This window comes from Globicephala melas, chromosome 2 (assembly GCF_963455315.2).
Source record: "Globicephala melas chromosome 2, mGloMel1.2, whole genome shotgun sequence".
Classification (NCBI taxonomy): Eukaryota; Metazoa; Chordata; class Mammalia; order Artiodactyla; family Delphinidae; genus Globicephala; species Globicephala melas.
In genome coordinates, this window is record NC_083315.2 from 89,660,001 (window position 1) to 89,674,143 (window position 14,143).

The window sequence follows — 14,143 nt, forward strand, 5'->3', positions numbered from 1 at the left end:
CTGCTACTTTCATTGAAAGCTGCTTCATTCTACCACTGATAATTTCTGTCTCTTCTCAGTGAATAGGGCTGTTTATTTATTTAAGGACAAAGACCTCTTTAAGAATGTGAGAGACTTCCCTGGTGGTCCAGTGGTTAAGAATCCACCTTCCAATGCAGGAGATGCGGGTTTGATCCCTGGTCAGGGAACTAAGATCCCACATGCCGCACGGTCAGCTAAGCCTGTGTGACGCAACTACAGAGCCCGTATGCCTCAAGTAGAGGGAAGCCCACGTGCCACAACTAGAGAGCCCACATGCCGCAGCCAAAAACAATAAATTAAAAAAAAAAAAAATGTGAGAGAGCGGTGAACCCTCTTCCCAGAAAAGTTGCACATAATTTTGCTTATATTTCAGAGGAATTCACAGATTCCCTGAAACCTATCCTGGGATCCTCAATTAAGGACACCTTCTTTTGCTCATTTCTCATTCCAAAAGGCTTTTGCTTTTTTTACTGGGTACCAATATTCCTATAGTGTCTTCAGTTCAATCTAAACTCTATAATCCTATGAAGGTACAAAACCTCTCTTACTCTAATGTGAAATTTTTTAGGGTACAGACTGGTGCTACTTAAAAATGTAGTCCCCAGGCAGGTGCCAGTCCATGAACTGCTTGTTGCTTGTATGTGTCAGCAGGGTTGGTTTTTTTTTTTTTTTTTTTGGTTCGTTTGTTTTGTTTTGATTTTATGTAGCAAGACTTTCTCAAAGAAGGAAGCAGTAAGCTAGATTTATATTTATCACAAGCTTCTTATCTCATTGCAGGTCAGCACTTTGAGTAACATTGGTATATAAACTAGATATAAGTAGATTATATAAAAACATAGTTTTACTACCTAAAGTGGATTCAATCAGCCTAAAACATAAGAGGTTTCAGGTTGTTCTTTGTTCTGTTTTCAGGTTGACTGATGCAGTTATTTAGTCCTGTTATTTTAGGAAGAGTATTCCTTCCTTAATAGACCACAAGATTCTCCCTTAATTTAAAATTAAAGCTGCTTTGGAATTCCATGGCGGTCCAGTGGTTAGGACTTGGCACTTTCACTGCCATGGCCCAGGTTCAATCCCTGGTCTGGGAACTAAGAATTAATAAATAAATACATACATACATACATACATACATGCATACATAAATACATAAATAAAATTAAAGCTGCTCTTTTCTTAGCCATCCAGATCTTGGCCTAAGAGTTCTGTTGTCTCCTGTATCCCTCCCACCATCTATTTACTGTCTTTGCTAAACCTTTGGCCTACAGATTTCAAAACAGCCAGCGCTCCTTGCTCTCAAACCTTTTCTGACTGACCTGATCTTAGTTGGCTGTTTTTTCTTTGCTGTTGTTAGTGATGATTTGTTCATCACATTCCTTTAACCCTTGATCTAGTTGTCTCACTCTTTCCTGACCTGCCTCAGCACACCTTGTATTTATGGTGGTAACATTTTCTAGCCTCTCAGTCCTCTTGACTTTTGATTCCAAAGGACTTCTAAAGCCATTTTTACATTATACTTGATGCTGGTTCTATCAAAAGAGAGTATACTTTGCAGACATAGTTTGAAGTGCAGAGAGTCTTTCAAAGGAACATAGCCAGTTCTATTTTCATTAATGTAGAAAAATGTCTCATATGCTCTGTGTTCAAAGAATTTATGTCTAGAAGGATAAAAGTTTTTAATTGCCCTGAAGAAGGGAAGCTGAACTGCCTGTGAAGCTCTTTCATATGATTTTGTTTACTTCACTTTAGAATCAATTAACTTTTAACTCTGATTTGACTTTTCCCCTTTTTCAGTCATTATTGCCCTTTGATCCTAGCAGATTGTTTGGCTGGCAGTCTGCCAACACACTGACTATAGGAGGTAAGTCATTATGGATTCTTCTTGCTTTAGAAGCATTTCAGCAGTGTTGACAGAAGTTCATTTTTGTAAAGCCAACCTAGTTTTCCCCCCTGCTTTCTATTTTAAAAATAAAGGCATATTCCACTGGAAAACATTTTCTTTTTTCTTTTTTTTTAATTGAAATATCGTTGATTTACAGTATTATGTTAGTTTTAGGTGTACAGCACAGTGATTCAGTTGTATATATATTCTTTCTCTGATTCTTTTCCCTTATAGATTATTACAAAATATTGAATATAGTGCCCTGTGCTGTACAGTAGGTCATTGTTGGTTATCCGTTTTATATAGAATAGTGTATATATGTTAATCCCAACCTCCTAACTTATCCCTCCCCACCCTTTCCCCTTTGATAACCATAAGTTTGTTTTCTGTGTCTGTGAGTCTCTTTCTGTTTTGTAAATAAGTTCATTTGTATCATTTATTTAGATTCCACATATAAGCTATATCATATGATATTTGTCTTTGTCTGACTTATTTCACTTAGTATGATAATATCTAGATCCATCCCTGTTGCTGCAGATGGCATTATTTCATTTTTTATGGCTCTCTCTCTCTCTCTCTCTCTCTCTATATATATATATATATGTCACATTTTCTTTATTCATTTATTTGCTGATGGACATCTAGGTTGCTTCCATGTCTTGGCTATTGTAAATAGTGATGCAGTGAACTTTGGGGTGCTTGTATCTTTTCTGATTATACAGAAAATTATACAGAAAAAATCAGAAAAAATCTGATTATACAGAAAAAATCTGATTATACAGAAAAAATCTAGATCTGTAACTCTATTTCTGTCTTGTAGATAAGTTCATTTATACCTTTTTTTTAAGATTCTACATATAAGCAATATCATATGATATTTGTCTTTGCCTGACTTACTTCACTCAGTATGACAATCTCTGGGTCCATCCATGTTGCTGCAAATGGCATTATTTCATTCTTTTTTATGGCTGAGTAATATTCCATTATATATATATATGTACCACATCTTCTCTATCCATTCCTCTGTTGATGGACATTTAGGTTGCTTCCATGTCCTGGCTATTGTAATAGTGCTGCAGTGACCATTGGGGTGCATGTATCTTTTAAAATTATGGCTTTCTCTGGATATATGCCTAGGAGTGGGATTGCTGGATCATATGGTAGCTCTATTTTTAGTTTTTTAAGGAAGCTCCATACTGTTTTCCATAGTGGCTGTACTAATTTACATTCTCCCCAACAGTGTAGAAGGGTTCCTTTTTCTCCACACCCTCTCCAGCATTTATTATTTTTAGACTTTTTATGATGGCCATTCTCACCATAGTAAGGTGATACCTCATGGTAGTTTTGATGGAAAACATTTTCTAGGAAGCTGAATTGAAAACATACTGTGAGTTAAAAGTCATTGTATGAGGTCACTAGTGGTTTACTTGCTGGGGAATGTAATATAGACCTTCTGCTTAAATTTCTCCCTGTCCAAAAATCCTTGTTCACTTGCACTATAGTATTATAAAGGTTAAGAGCATAGGTGTTGGCATTAGACAAATCCTGGCTCTACCATGTAATAGCTGTATGACCTTGGGCAACTGATTTAACTTCTCTTCAGTTTTCTATAAAATAAGTAAGTGACAGTGTCCACCTCACATGTTACATGAGAATGAAAGGAGACAAGGCATTTAAAAAGCTGTTGCAGTTCCTGACACATGGTAAGCACCAGATGCGCACACACTGCCATCCTCTCTAGACCATAAAACTTCCCCTGATTTTTTTTTTGTGTGTTGTTCTTAAACTCTGCTTTTTCTATTTCTTTTTTACTTATTCATTTTGAATTAGCCTTTAATATCATATTACCTGTGGTGCCTCTGCCTACATTACTCTAAAGGAGGCTTCAAATTAGTACTTTTCACATAATATATACCTTGTAATATATACCCTGTAAATATTTATTGACTTATGTAAAAGTGCATTTTCTAATGTGTCAGTTTTATAAGTTCAAATTTCAATATATTGAATTTACCTAGTGCCTAGTGCAGTGCCGGGCCTATAATAGATATTCAATCGATATTTGTTCAGTGCAGGATAAAGTAGTGCTTATTGCATTTTCAAGTGAAAATACTCATTCTAATCTCAGTGAGGTTACCGGAGAGTAGACAGAATCCCCTGTACTGTTCTAATGCCTCCAACTCCATCAGCCAGAGTCCTGAGGCCCTGGTGGAGATGGAACACTCTACTGGGTACACAGAGGAAGCTGAAGGCATGTTCCCTGCCTGATTTTTAGAAGTTTAAAGCATATTTGAGGAAATAAAGCACAAATTAAATGAAACAATTATCATGAAGACATAATACGGATTTTTTAAATTGGAGAGTTGTATTTAATTAGAATGTTGACTTCTTTTATCATATGGTTTTACCACTGAAAGTGGCCACAAGGCAACTGCGTGGTGATTTGGCTTCTGCAGCAGGCCAGAGAAAAATTTCTCTTCAGGTAGAATTTTCTCTTATACAAAATCTCCATACTAGCCACCAAACCACTAAAAATTCAGGGTCGTATTTGAATAAAAACTCAAGTTTGTTCATTCAGCTTTATATGAACTCAGCAAATATTGAATGAATGAATGGTTTTATATGTAATTGTAAGTTACCAGAGTCACTCTGATCTTACAAAGAATACAGATAAGGCGTGTGACAGTTTTTTAATCTCAAAGGAGGTATACTTTTAAATAATAGCTTTGTAAGATGACAGACTCCTCTAAAGTCTTCAAGTCCCGTTTTTTTAATAAGAGCTAAGTCACAATATAAAAAGCCCTTGGAATTCCATGGGAGGGATACAACTTTATTTCAGAAATAAGCTTTGAACTTTGAAAATAAGAGCAGATGCACTGTTAACAGTTCAAAATGTTGTTTTGTCTCGTTTTTTTAATAGGTAGTAAGCAGTTAAGCAGTTAACTGTTCCTATCAAGCCCTAACTTTGTTTCATACCAACTTTTCACATCCAAATATCTTTTGACTTCGTATTTTTCTAAAAAGATAAAAAAAATTTTTTTCTGCTTTTTTCGTGGACACAGAGGAACTTTGACTACTCTGCTGGTCTTGGAAAGTTGGTATCATGATGTAGATAATAAGGTGCTCTATGAATCCAACATCAGAAAGTACAGGTAGTGATAACAAAAGTTTATTAGGAGGGTATTAATATGGAGAAAAGGATGTTCTTCTCAAAGTATTTGTTGGAGAAAGGTACAGTGAGTTGGCCTTGGTGAATAGAGGATTCATATAAATATGAGCTGCATGAATGAATTAAAAAGCTACACTTGCAAATCATTAGCAGAGATTTTGTAGTTAAAGGGTTATTGCCACTGTGAACTTAATGGATCATCAGATACAAAATTAAAGCATCTAAAATAACAAGTAAGTTCAGTAGGGGAAAAGCATAGTTTATAAGTTTTGTTTTGGTTTTTTTTGTGGTATGCGGGCCTCTCACTGTTGTGGCCTCTCCCGTTGTGGAGCATAGGCTCTGGAGGCGCAGGCTCAGCGGCCATGGCTCACGGGCCTAGCTGCTCCGCGGCATGTGGGATCTTCCCAGACCGGGGCACAAACCCGTGTCCCCTGCTTCGGCAGGCGGACTCTCAACCACTGCGCCACCAGGGAAGCCCCTGTTTATAAGTTTTTATGTAGCTTCTCAGGTACACATTTTTGTATAAAATGAGGGCTACCTCCACATATTAAAATAAAATTATTACATCTTGGTGGTTCAAAGTGATACACAGTGGTACAAAATGATTACAGCAACCAGTTTTCTTTTACCATTGCAGAGTAAAGTTTTCCACATGCAGATCTGAAACTAATCATGGTGAGGTGCAGGGGATTAATACTGCTTCACTTTCCCCCCAGATGCAGCGAGTCAGCTCCCACATTTCTCTAGCCCTGACCTGGTTAATAAATATGCTATAGTAGAACGTCTGAATTTTGCTTATTATTTACATCATGGACGACCATCGTTTGCGTTTGGTACTTTTCTGGTTCAGGAATTAACCAAGAGCAAGACCCCCAAGCAGCTGTAAGTATTTAAAACATAATTTGTACTCTTAATAAAAGGCATATCTGTGTACTTTTACACATGCATATAAATGCATATAAAAAACCTATTGGAAACATACCACAGTTAGTAATTATATTTGACCGGGGAATTATATATATATGTATTTTTTCATTTGTGCTTTTCTGTATATCCCAGGTTTTTGGCATTTAGCTTGTCTTACTTTTGTGTTTTTTGTTTGTTTGTATTTTGGCCCGCGCCATGCAGCTTGCGGGATCTTAGTTCCCCCACCAGGGATTGAACCCATGCCCCCTGCAGTGGAAGCATGGAGTCCTAACCACTGGACCGCCAGGGAATTCCCTTACTTTTGTTAATAGGAAAAAAGATTAAAATATATTTTAAATAAGATAATAAATATATCTGAAAAGCATGTTTTTAAATAATGATCCAGGAGCTTGCCAAATGTTAGCAATTACTATAAAGAGGGAATTCTATAGTGAGATGTGAATTCTGTATTTAAGATCTTGGTCTTTTATAATTCACTTTTATAAAGCACAGAATTGGGAGGAGTATTTGATATAATCAGCAGCTAAATACAGATTTATTTTATTTATTGTTTTATAGTTAACAAAATAATGCATCTTTATGTTAAAATATTTAAGTAGGTCAGAAGGGTGAAAAATGAAAGAAAAAAGTCCCTCATTCTCTCATCTTCATTCTACATGGTATATAAACATGGTTAATTTCTTGTGCATCTTTCCTCAGAATTTTTCTATTCATGTAAAAGTACATATGAGTCGTTTAAAATGTATGTGCTTTATGATGTCAAATTTTAGGTGGCATTAATTTTCTTGGTAGTTTGTGTACATACAATTAATAAGATCATAAGTTGGTAGTCTTTCATAAGTTCTATTCCACGTTCCCTGAATAAAGTTGGAAGCAAAAATAATTTGGACTATGAGTAGGCATTTTAGGAGAAGGTAAATATAAGGGAATAGGGGGCTATGGAGCCAGAAGGAGACTAAAAGCTACCTAGAACCTAAATGGATGTATATAAGGGGTGAAAAAGGGAAGGGGGAGGAAGTCAAAAATCGCATGCATCTGATGCTCCAAGTATCACTGATGTAATTCAATCTGCTTTTCCTGGTGAGAAAAAATGTTCACGTGCTCATGTGATTTTGATTCCTTTCTTTTTCAGAATCCAGCAAGTAGGCAATGAAGCCTATGTTTTAGGGCTCTCCTCCTTCCACATACCATCAATAGGAGCTGCCTGTGTTTGTTTCTTAGAACTGCTTGGCCTCGACAGCCTCAAGCTCAGAGTTGATATGAAAGTGGCCAATATAATTTTGAGCTACACGTGTAGAAATGAAGATGCTCAGTACAACTTTATCAGAGAGTCTCTAGGTACAGCACCTTTATGTCATTTGTTGAGAGGACAAGGGACAAATAGGTCTAAGGCATTGAATTGTGAGTGATTGGGGAGGAAACAGTTATCTTCTGTTTCATCCTTCTTCTGCAGAATTTTTGCACTTTATTTCACTTTATTGGGCCCTTTAATGGGTTTCTGAAATGTCTCTGGGCCATACTCTTCAAACAGAACTGCCCAGTTCCCGACCTTTTCTCTTGACCATATTTTGTTGTTTATATTTCTTATAGCTGAAAAACTATCTAAACTGGCTATGGGTGAAAAGTCAACCATAGAAGAATTGCTTGTTCTCTTAGAAGAAGGTATATGGGACAGCATTCAGCAGCAGGAAATAAAGAGGTTTGTGAGTTGCGATCCCAGCCTCTTTTCTAGCAAGCTTTATTGTTCCAATCTGTTTGCCTAGTCTTTCTGCCAACACGTTTTCACCAGACCTTATCTTCTTACTCATCGAGCACATAACAGATTTCAATTGCATCTTGCCATCAGTAAAAGCAGGGTGAAGATAATGATTCCCTCTTTACAGATAGAGTTTCCAAGAGGTGGAGAAGAGTTTTGTCTCCTCTACTGTGCTGCTGGTCTGAGAAGTCTCTTAAGTGTTACATGTTGAAATCATTTCAGAAGGAGCACGATAGATGTCACAAAATTTGACTCTTAAGTGATGTCCTTGATTTTTTTCTTGCTAATGTATGTCCATATAATATATGGAAGGTGAGGTGACCATCTGGCCACAAAAGCCCCTCTCCTTATACATTTATGTCATCTTTCCTCTGTGCTATTCTCCACTGGGGCTGACCCGCTACCCCGACCCTGGGAATGCACCATTCTCGTGTACCTCCTGTCACTGACTGTTCTCAGCAGTTTCCTTCTCAGCAGGTACCCTCCCCTTAGCAAGGAAGCCCAGGCACCGATCAGGGCTCTGATAGTCTAAAGTGAATCATGCAAGAGAATTAAGCACTCAGACAATTTCTTGAGTGACTATTTTTCTCAATTCTCCTAAAGATGGTGCATAGCTGGTTTGATAGATACTTGGTTGATAAAAAAGGAATGAATTTTGCCAGTATGCTAAGAAAGTTATTGTACATTATGGGTGAAAGAGTCCTTTTTTCCCCCAAAGCAGTCTAATAAGTATTTGTTGAAAGGCTTTTTAGAGAATATACTGTAGTTTATTTTTTACTAAGTTTCCAGTTTAAAGCTACATTTTAACGAGTTTTTTCCTCTTACCCCCCACCCCCACTCCCAATTATAGGTTATCCAGTGAATCCAGCAGCCAGTGGGCATTAGTGGTACAATTCTGCAGGCTCCACAATCTGAAACTGAGCACATCTTACCTTAGAGAATGTGCCAAAGCAAATGATTGGTTACAGTTTATTATTCACAGCCAACTCCATAATTACCACCCAGAGGAGGTAAGCAACCAATTGTTGCCAGTTTTTCAAGAAGAGAAATTGGAACACTTCTCAGAAGACAGTGTTCTTTCTGTTGTATATACATAGGCTTTTGTTTGCTATGATACTATTATTTTTACTAAGATTTCAGTGGGTTGGCTTCAGAGGACTAGTCATTACTACTAAAGAGCTGAAGGAAGAGTTTTTGTGACTCCAGATTGAATATGGAAACTTACTCAAACACAACAACTATGTAAAATTATATGGTCACCTCTGATGCAGTTCAGGGTGAGAAAGAACAATTGTGCCTGTGCTTTTCTCCAACATTTTCAGCTCCAGCTGAAATTGGAAGTTGGTTGTCTTTTTTGATCATCAATCATCTAATATGTTTTCTAGGTGAAATCTCTTCTCCAATATTTCAGCCCTGTTCTTCAAGACCACTTAAGACTGGCTTTTGAGAACTTGCCCTCAGTGTCCAAGTCTAGAATGGACAGTGATCAAGTCTGCAACAAGTCCCCGCAGGAACTGCAAAGAAACAAAGTAGAGATGACTGATTTCTTTGAAATTCTGCTTCAGTGCTCAGAGGTGCCAAACTCCTGGTGCTGGCTCCTGGCAGAAGCAGTGAAACAACAGGCCCCAATCCTTAGTGTCCTGGCCTCATGTGTCCAGGTGAGAATCTTGAGAAGCCTACATTAGGGACTCAGAGGGCAGTAGAAAAAGTGGGAAGAGACAGGGAAGGCTGATAATCAGGGAGAATGTGAGGTGATGACAGTGAGGCCCTAGCATGTGCTTCCAAGGTCACTGCCACTTTTTGTGCTTCCCCAGCTTAGGCTTCAGGCCATCTAGTGCATTTCCTTGTGCCTTAATGTTCAGTAACTTAAGTGATCAGAGCCTTGGCTTCCGGTTGGCAGTCATAGAGAAGGATGCTTTGGTGGACCGACCACATCTGTGTCTTGAGCAGGAAAGAGGGATGCTCCGAACAGTCCCTTGATCAGCAGTTCTGTAGAGGACAGTCTTGTTTTCTTATACTTAGTACTTTGCTGACCTCCACATATATCCCCTCGGTTTCTTGGCCTTTTGACCTACTATACTCTGCAGGACAGTTTATAACTGGTTGTTCCCTTGGTTGTTCATTAGAGTTTCTTTCATGTTTGAAGGATTTTCAAGTCATTTTAACCAATTTCGTGAGATGACTTGTTCTAAACAGGAAATATCCATCTGTAGTTGTAGCATTGCTGGAAGCTTCTGCAGTCAAGTAATCCATGTGCAGTCATTATCTTATTTTGAAAAGTTCTTATCCACTGGCAGGACGCCAGTGCTATTCCTTGCCTCTGTGTTTGGATCATCACTTCTGTGGAGCACAGTGTTGCAGCTGAAGCAATGGGACACATTCAGGACTCAATGGAGGGCCATACTTGGGACCTTGAGGACCTCTCAGTCATCTGGAGGACGTTATTAACACGGCAGAAGAGCAAAACTCTCATCAGAGGTTTCCAGCTTTTCTTTAAGGTAGTGTTAGTCCATTTCTTTCCTCAGTTTAAAAGGGTTACTTCAGAATATCCCCCGTTGGCTTTTAAAATTATTCCTATCTCTGGGATTTTTTTTTTAAGCCAACAACAGATAACGATATTAGAACTATCATTTATTTAGCACAGTGCTTTATATGTATTATTTTAGTCGATTCTAACAATAATCCTATATAAAGTAATATTTTAGAAGAATGTTATGAAGTGATATTATCCTCATTTTACAGAGTGATATACCAAGGCTCACAGAACTTAAGTAACATGCCCAGGGTCTCAGAGTACTTTAGTAAGTGGTTTACTTATGGTTCAGATCCATAATCTCTAATTCTAAAACTGCTATCCTCTGACCAAAAAGCTCCCACCAAAGTGATGGAAATGTATGGATTAATGCCACAAACAAGCAGTAGGTTAACAGATCAGTGGAGCCCATTACCCAGGAGTGTATGTAGAGGTGTCTTAGCAGCGTCTAATGGAATATCTCCTGCTCATGTGTAGTGGACCAAGTATAGACTGGAGTATGGACTGTTGAGTAGGTGTACCTGGCCTGAGTATCTTTTTTCCAAAAGGAAATATAAATTTAATTTCCTTTCTTTTTAATATATATGATTTCATTCTACTACAAAGCTGTTATTAATAGTTTTGTTTTTTACTTTAACCTCTCCTATATTGGCATTACTCATTGAGAATGTAGTATTGATTAAGTGTCAGGATTTTTAACTTCATTCAAACTCTTCCTCAAAGGAGTCCCCATTACTCTTCATGATGGAGATGTATGAACTGTGTATGTTCTTCAAGAATTATGAGGAAGCCGAAGCTAAACTTCTGGAGTTCCAGAAGAGCCTTGAAACTGTAAGTTGGAATTATAGTGTTCTTTCTTGCTGATCTGAAATTGGCTAAAGTGGCCTCTCGTCTGCTCGTAGTCAGGATGTGGCAGCAGTTGAATAGCTGTTACGTGGCATAATGCAAACTGAATCATTTGTATTGTTCCAGAGATGGAGAGGCAGGACAGGAGTTGCAGGGACCTTGCTTACAGCACATCAGTTGCCATGGATGACAGAGAGGTTTCATCCAGTGTGCTAATGAACTCTGATCAGTATCCTGAGGCCGCAGCCAAGCTCAGTGGGAAAGGGAATAATGGTATCCACTGTGGATGATACAGAGGAGTGTGGTGGTACAGGGGCCATGTTTTGCCAATCCACAATAACTCCAAGAGCATTGAGAGTGAGGGGTGTTTAATACTGCTTTATTCACTGTGACAGAAAATAATGGTTTTTTCCATCAACACTCCTTGTGGTCTCTGTCCAAATGATGCTGAGCCTTATGGTCAATTTCAGGCTTTACCTATTCTGATGCTTGTTTCAGACCTATTTACATGTGGAGCTAATTAACCCTATGGAAGAAAGAGGAAGCTGTAAAAAAGGAAAATATGCCTTAGTCCTGCTTGGGGTTTCAGCACTTTTGCCCTCTCTATCCCAAAAAGCTTTATGATAAATGAGACAAAACCGTATACTGATTTTACCCAACAAATACATCACAGTGGAACTTGTGTATATGATTTTCCTCTCAATCACATTCGTCTTAACTGTAATGAAGATTTTAAAGTTTTATTATTCGAAAATACTGAATCAGTTATTCAAATATGCCTGAAGTTCCTAAATCACAGAAAATAGGGACATTCATTTCCTTCATCTGTCACTCTCCATGGCTAGAGCCATACAGTATCTTCTTTTTTTTAAATTATTTTTAAAAATTGTGATAAAATACACATAACATTTACCATCTTAACCTTGTTTTCTTAAACAGGCGTCTTTTTTTAAATTTTAATTTATTTTATTTATTTATTTTTGGCTGCGTTGGGTCTTCGTTGCTGCACACGGGCTTTCTCTTGTTGCGGCGAGTGGGGGCTACTCTTCCTTGCGGTGCACGGGCTTCTCATTGCGGTGGCTTCTCATTGTGGAGCACAGGCCCTAGGCTCATGGGTTTCAGAAATTGTGGCATGCGGGCTCAGTAATTGTGGCTCATGGGCTCTAGAGCGCAGGCTCAGTAGTTGTGGCACACGGGCTTAGTTGCTCTGTGGCATGTGGGATCTTCCCGGGCCAGGGCTCGAACCCGTTTTCCCTTGCATTGGCAGGCAGATTCTTAATCACTGCACCACCAGGGAAGCCCTATACCATCTTAACCATTTTTAAGTACATAGTTCAGTGGCATTAACTACATTCACATTGTTGTGCAACCATCAGCACCACCATCCATCCCCATAGCTCTCTTTTCTTTTTTTTTTTTTCCCATAACTCTCTTTTCATCTTGTAAAATTCTCCACTCTCCCCTCCCACTAGCCCCTGTCAATCACCATTCTACTTTCTGTCTTTATGATTTTGACTAAGTACCTCACAGAAGTGGAATCATACAGTATTTTTCTTCTTGTGACTGGCTTATTTCACTTAACATAATGTCCTCAAGATTCGTCCATGTTGTAACGTGTGTCAGAATTTCCTCCCTTTTTAGTGCTAAATAATATTCCATTGTATTTATATATCACATTTTGCCTATCCATTCATCCATCAGTGGACATTTGGGTTGCTTCTATTTTTTAGCTTTTGCAAATAATACTGCTATGAACATTGTGTACAAATATATATAGACCTTGCTTTTAATTTGTTTGGGTATCTACCTAGAAGTGAAATTGCTGGATGACATGGTAATTCTATTTCTGATATTTTGAGGAACTGCCATACTGTTTTCCATAGCAGCTATACTATTCCCACTAACAGTACACAGGCTTCCAATTTTCCACATCCTCTTCAGCACTTGTTTTCTGTTTTTTTGTTTGTTTTTTTTTGCAGTTTGCAGGCCTCTCACTGTTGTGGCCTCTCCTGTTGCGGAGCACAGGCTCCGGAGGTGCAGGCTCAGCGGCCATGGCTCACGGGCCCAGCCGCTCTGCAGCATGTGGGATCCTCCCGGACCGGGGCACGAACCCCTGTCCCCTGCATCAGCAGGCGGACTCTCAACCACTGTGCCACCAGGGAAGCCCTGTTTTCTGTATTTTTGATAGTAGTCATCCTAATGGGTGTGAGATGGTATCTCATTGTATTTTTGATTTGCATTTCCCTAATGATTAGTGATGTTGAGCATCTTTTCATGTGCTTATTGGCCATTTGTATATCTTCTTTGGAGAAATGTCTATTCAAGTCCTTTGCCCATTTTTGAATTGAGTTGCTTGTTTTTTTGGTTGTTGAATTTTAGGAATTGTCTATATATTCTGGATATTAATCCCATGTCATACATATGATTTGTAAATATTTCCTCCCATTCTGTGGGTTGCCTTTTTACTCTGTTGATGGTGTCCTTTGATGCACAAAATTGTTTAAATTTTCATGAAGTCCAATTTGCATATTTTTTTTTTGCTACCTGTGCCTGTGGTATCCTAGCCAAGAAATTATTGCCAAATCCAGTGTTGTGAAGCTCTTGTCCTGTGTTTTCTTCTAAGAGTTATATTGTTTTAGGTCTTACATATTTAGATCCTTGGTCCATTTTGAGTTAATTTTTGTGTAGGTTGTTAGGTAAGGGTCCAACTTCATTTTTTTGCATGTGGATATCCAGTTTTCCCAGCACCATTTGTTGAAAAGACTGTTCTTTCCTTATTGAATGGTCTTGGCACCCTTGTCAAATATCATTTGACCATGTATATGAGGGTTTATTTCTGGGCTTTCTTTTCTTAGCCATTGGTCTATATGTCTGTCTTCATTGGCTATTTTGATTACTGTAGTAGCTTTGTAGTAAGTTTTGAAATCAGGAAGAGTGAGTCCTCTAGTTTTTTTAGTTTTTTTCAAGATTGTTTTGGCTATTTGGGGTCCCTTGAGATTCCATATGATTTTA

At 38.2% G+C, this 14,143-nt stretch overlaps 1 protein-coding gene across 9 annotated transcripts in view; it reads left to right on the forward strand.

The window, feature by feature from the left end:
- SPG11 (SPG11 vesicle trafficking associated, spatacsin) overlaps window positions 1–14,143 on the forward strand; it is a 95,315-nt gene that overhangs the window by 33,914 nt on the left and 47,258 nt on the right. For 8 of the 9 annotated variants that reach the window (XR_009563006.1, XM_060294336.2, XM_060294339.2 and 5 more), the window contains exons 20-27: window positions 1,813–1,879; window positions 5,786–5,951; window positions 7,129–7,334; window positions 7,587–7,695; window positions 8,603–8,762; window positions 9,138–9,410; window positions 10,050–10,250; window positions 11,009–11,116. Coding sequence is in view for 8 of the 9 variants with exons in the window: in XM_060294336.2 (XP_060150319.1) it covers window positions 1,813–1,879; window positions 5,786–5,951; window positions 7,129–7,334; window positions 7,587–7,695; window positions 8,603–8,762; window positions 9,138–9,410; window positions 10,050–10,250; window positions 11,009–11,116 (1,290 nt within the window). In the remaining variant the exon portion in view is untranslated. The remainder of the gene's footprint in view (window positions 1–1,812; window positions 1,880–5,785; window positions 5,952–7,128; window positions 7,335–7,586; window positions 7,696–8,602; window positions 8,763–9,137; window positions 9,411–10,049; window positions 10,251–11,008; window positions 11,117–14,143) is intronic. The other variant, XM_060294337.2, reaches the window with a different exon arrangement.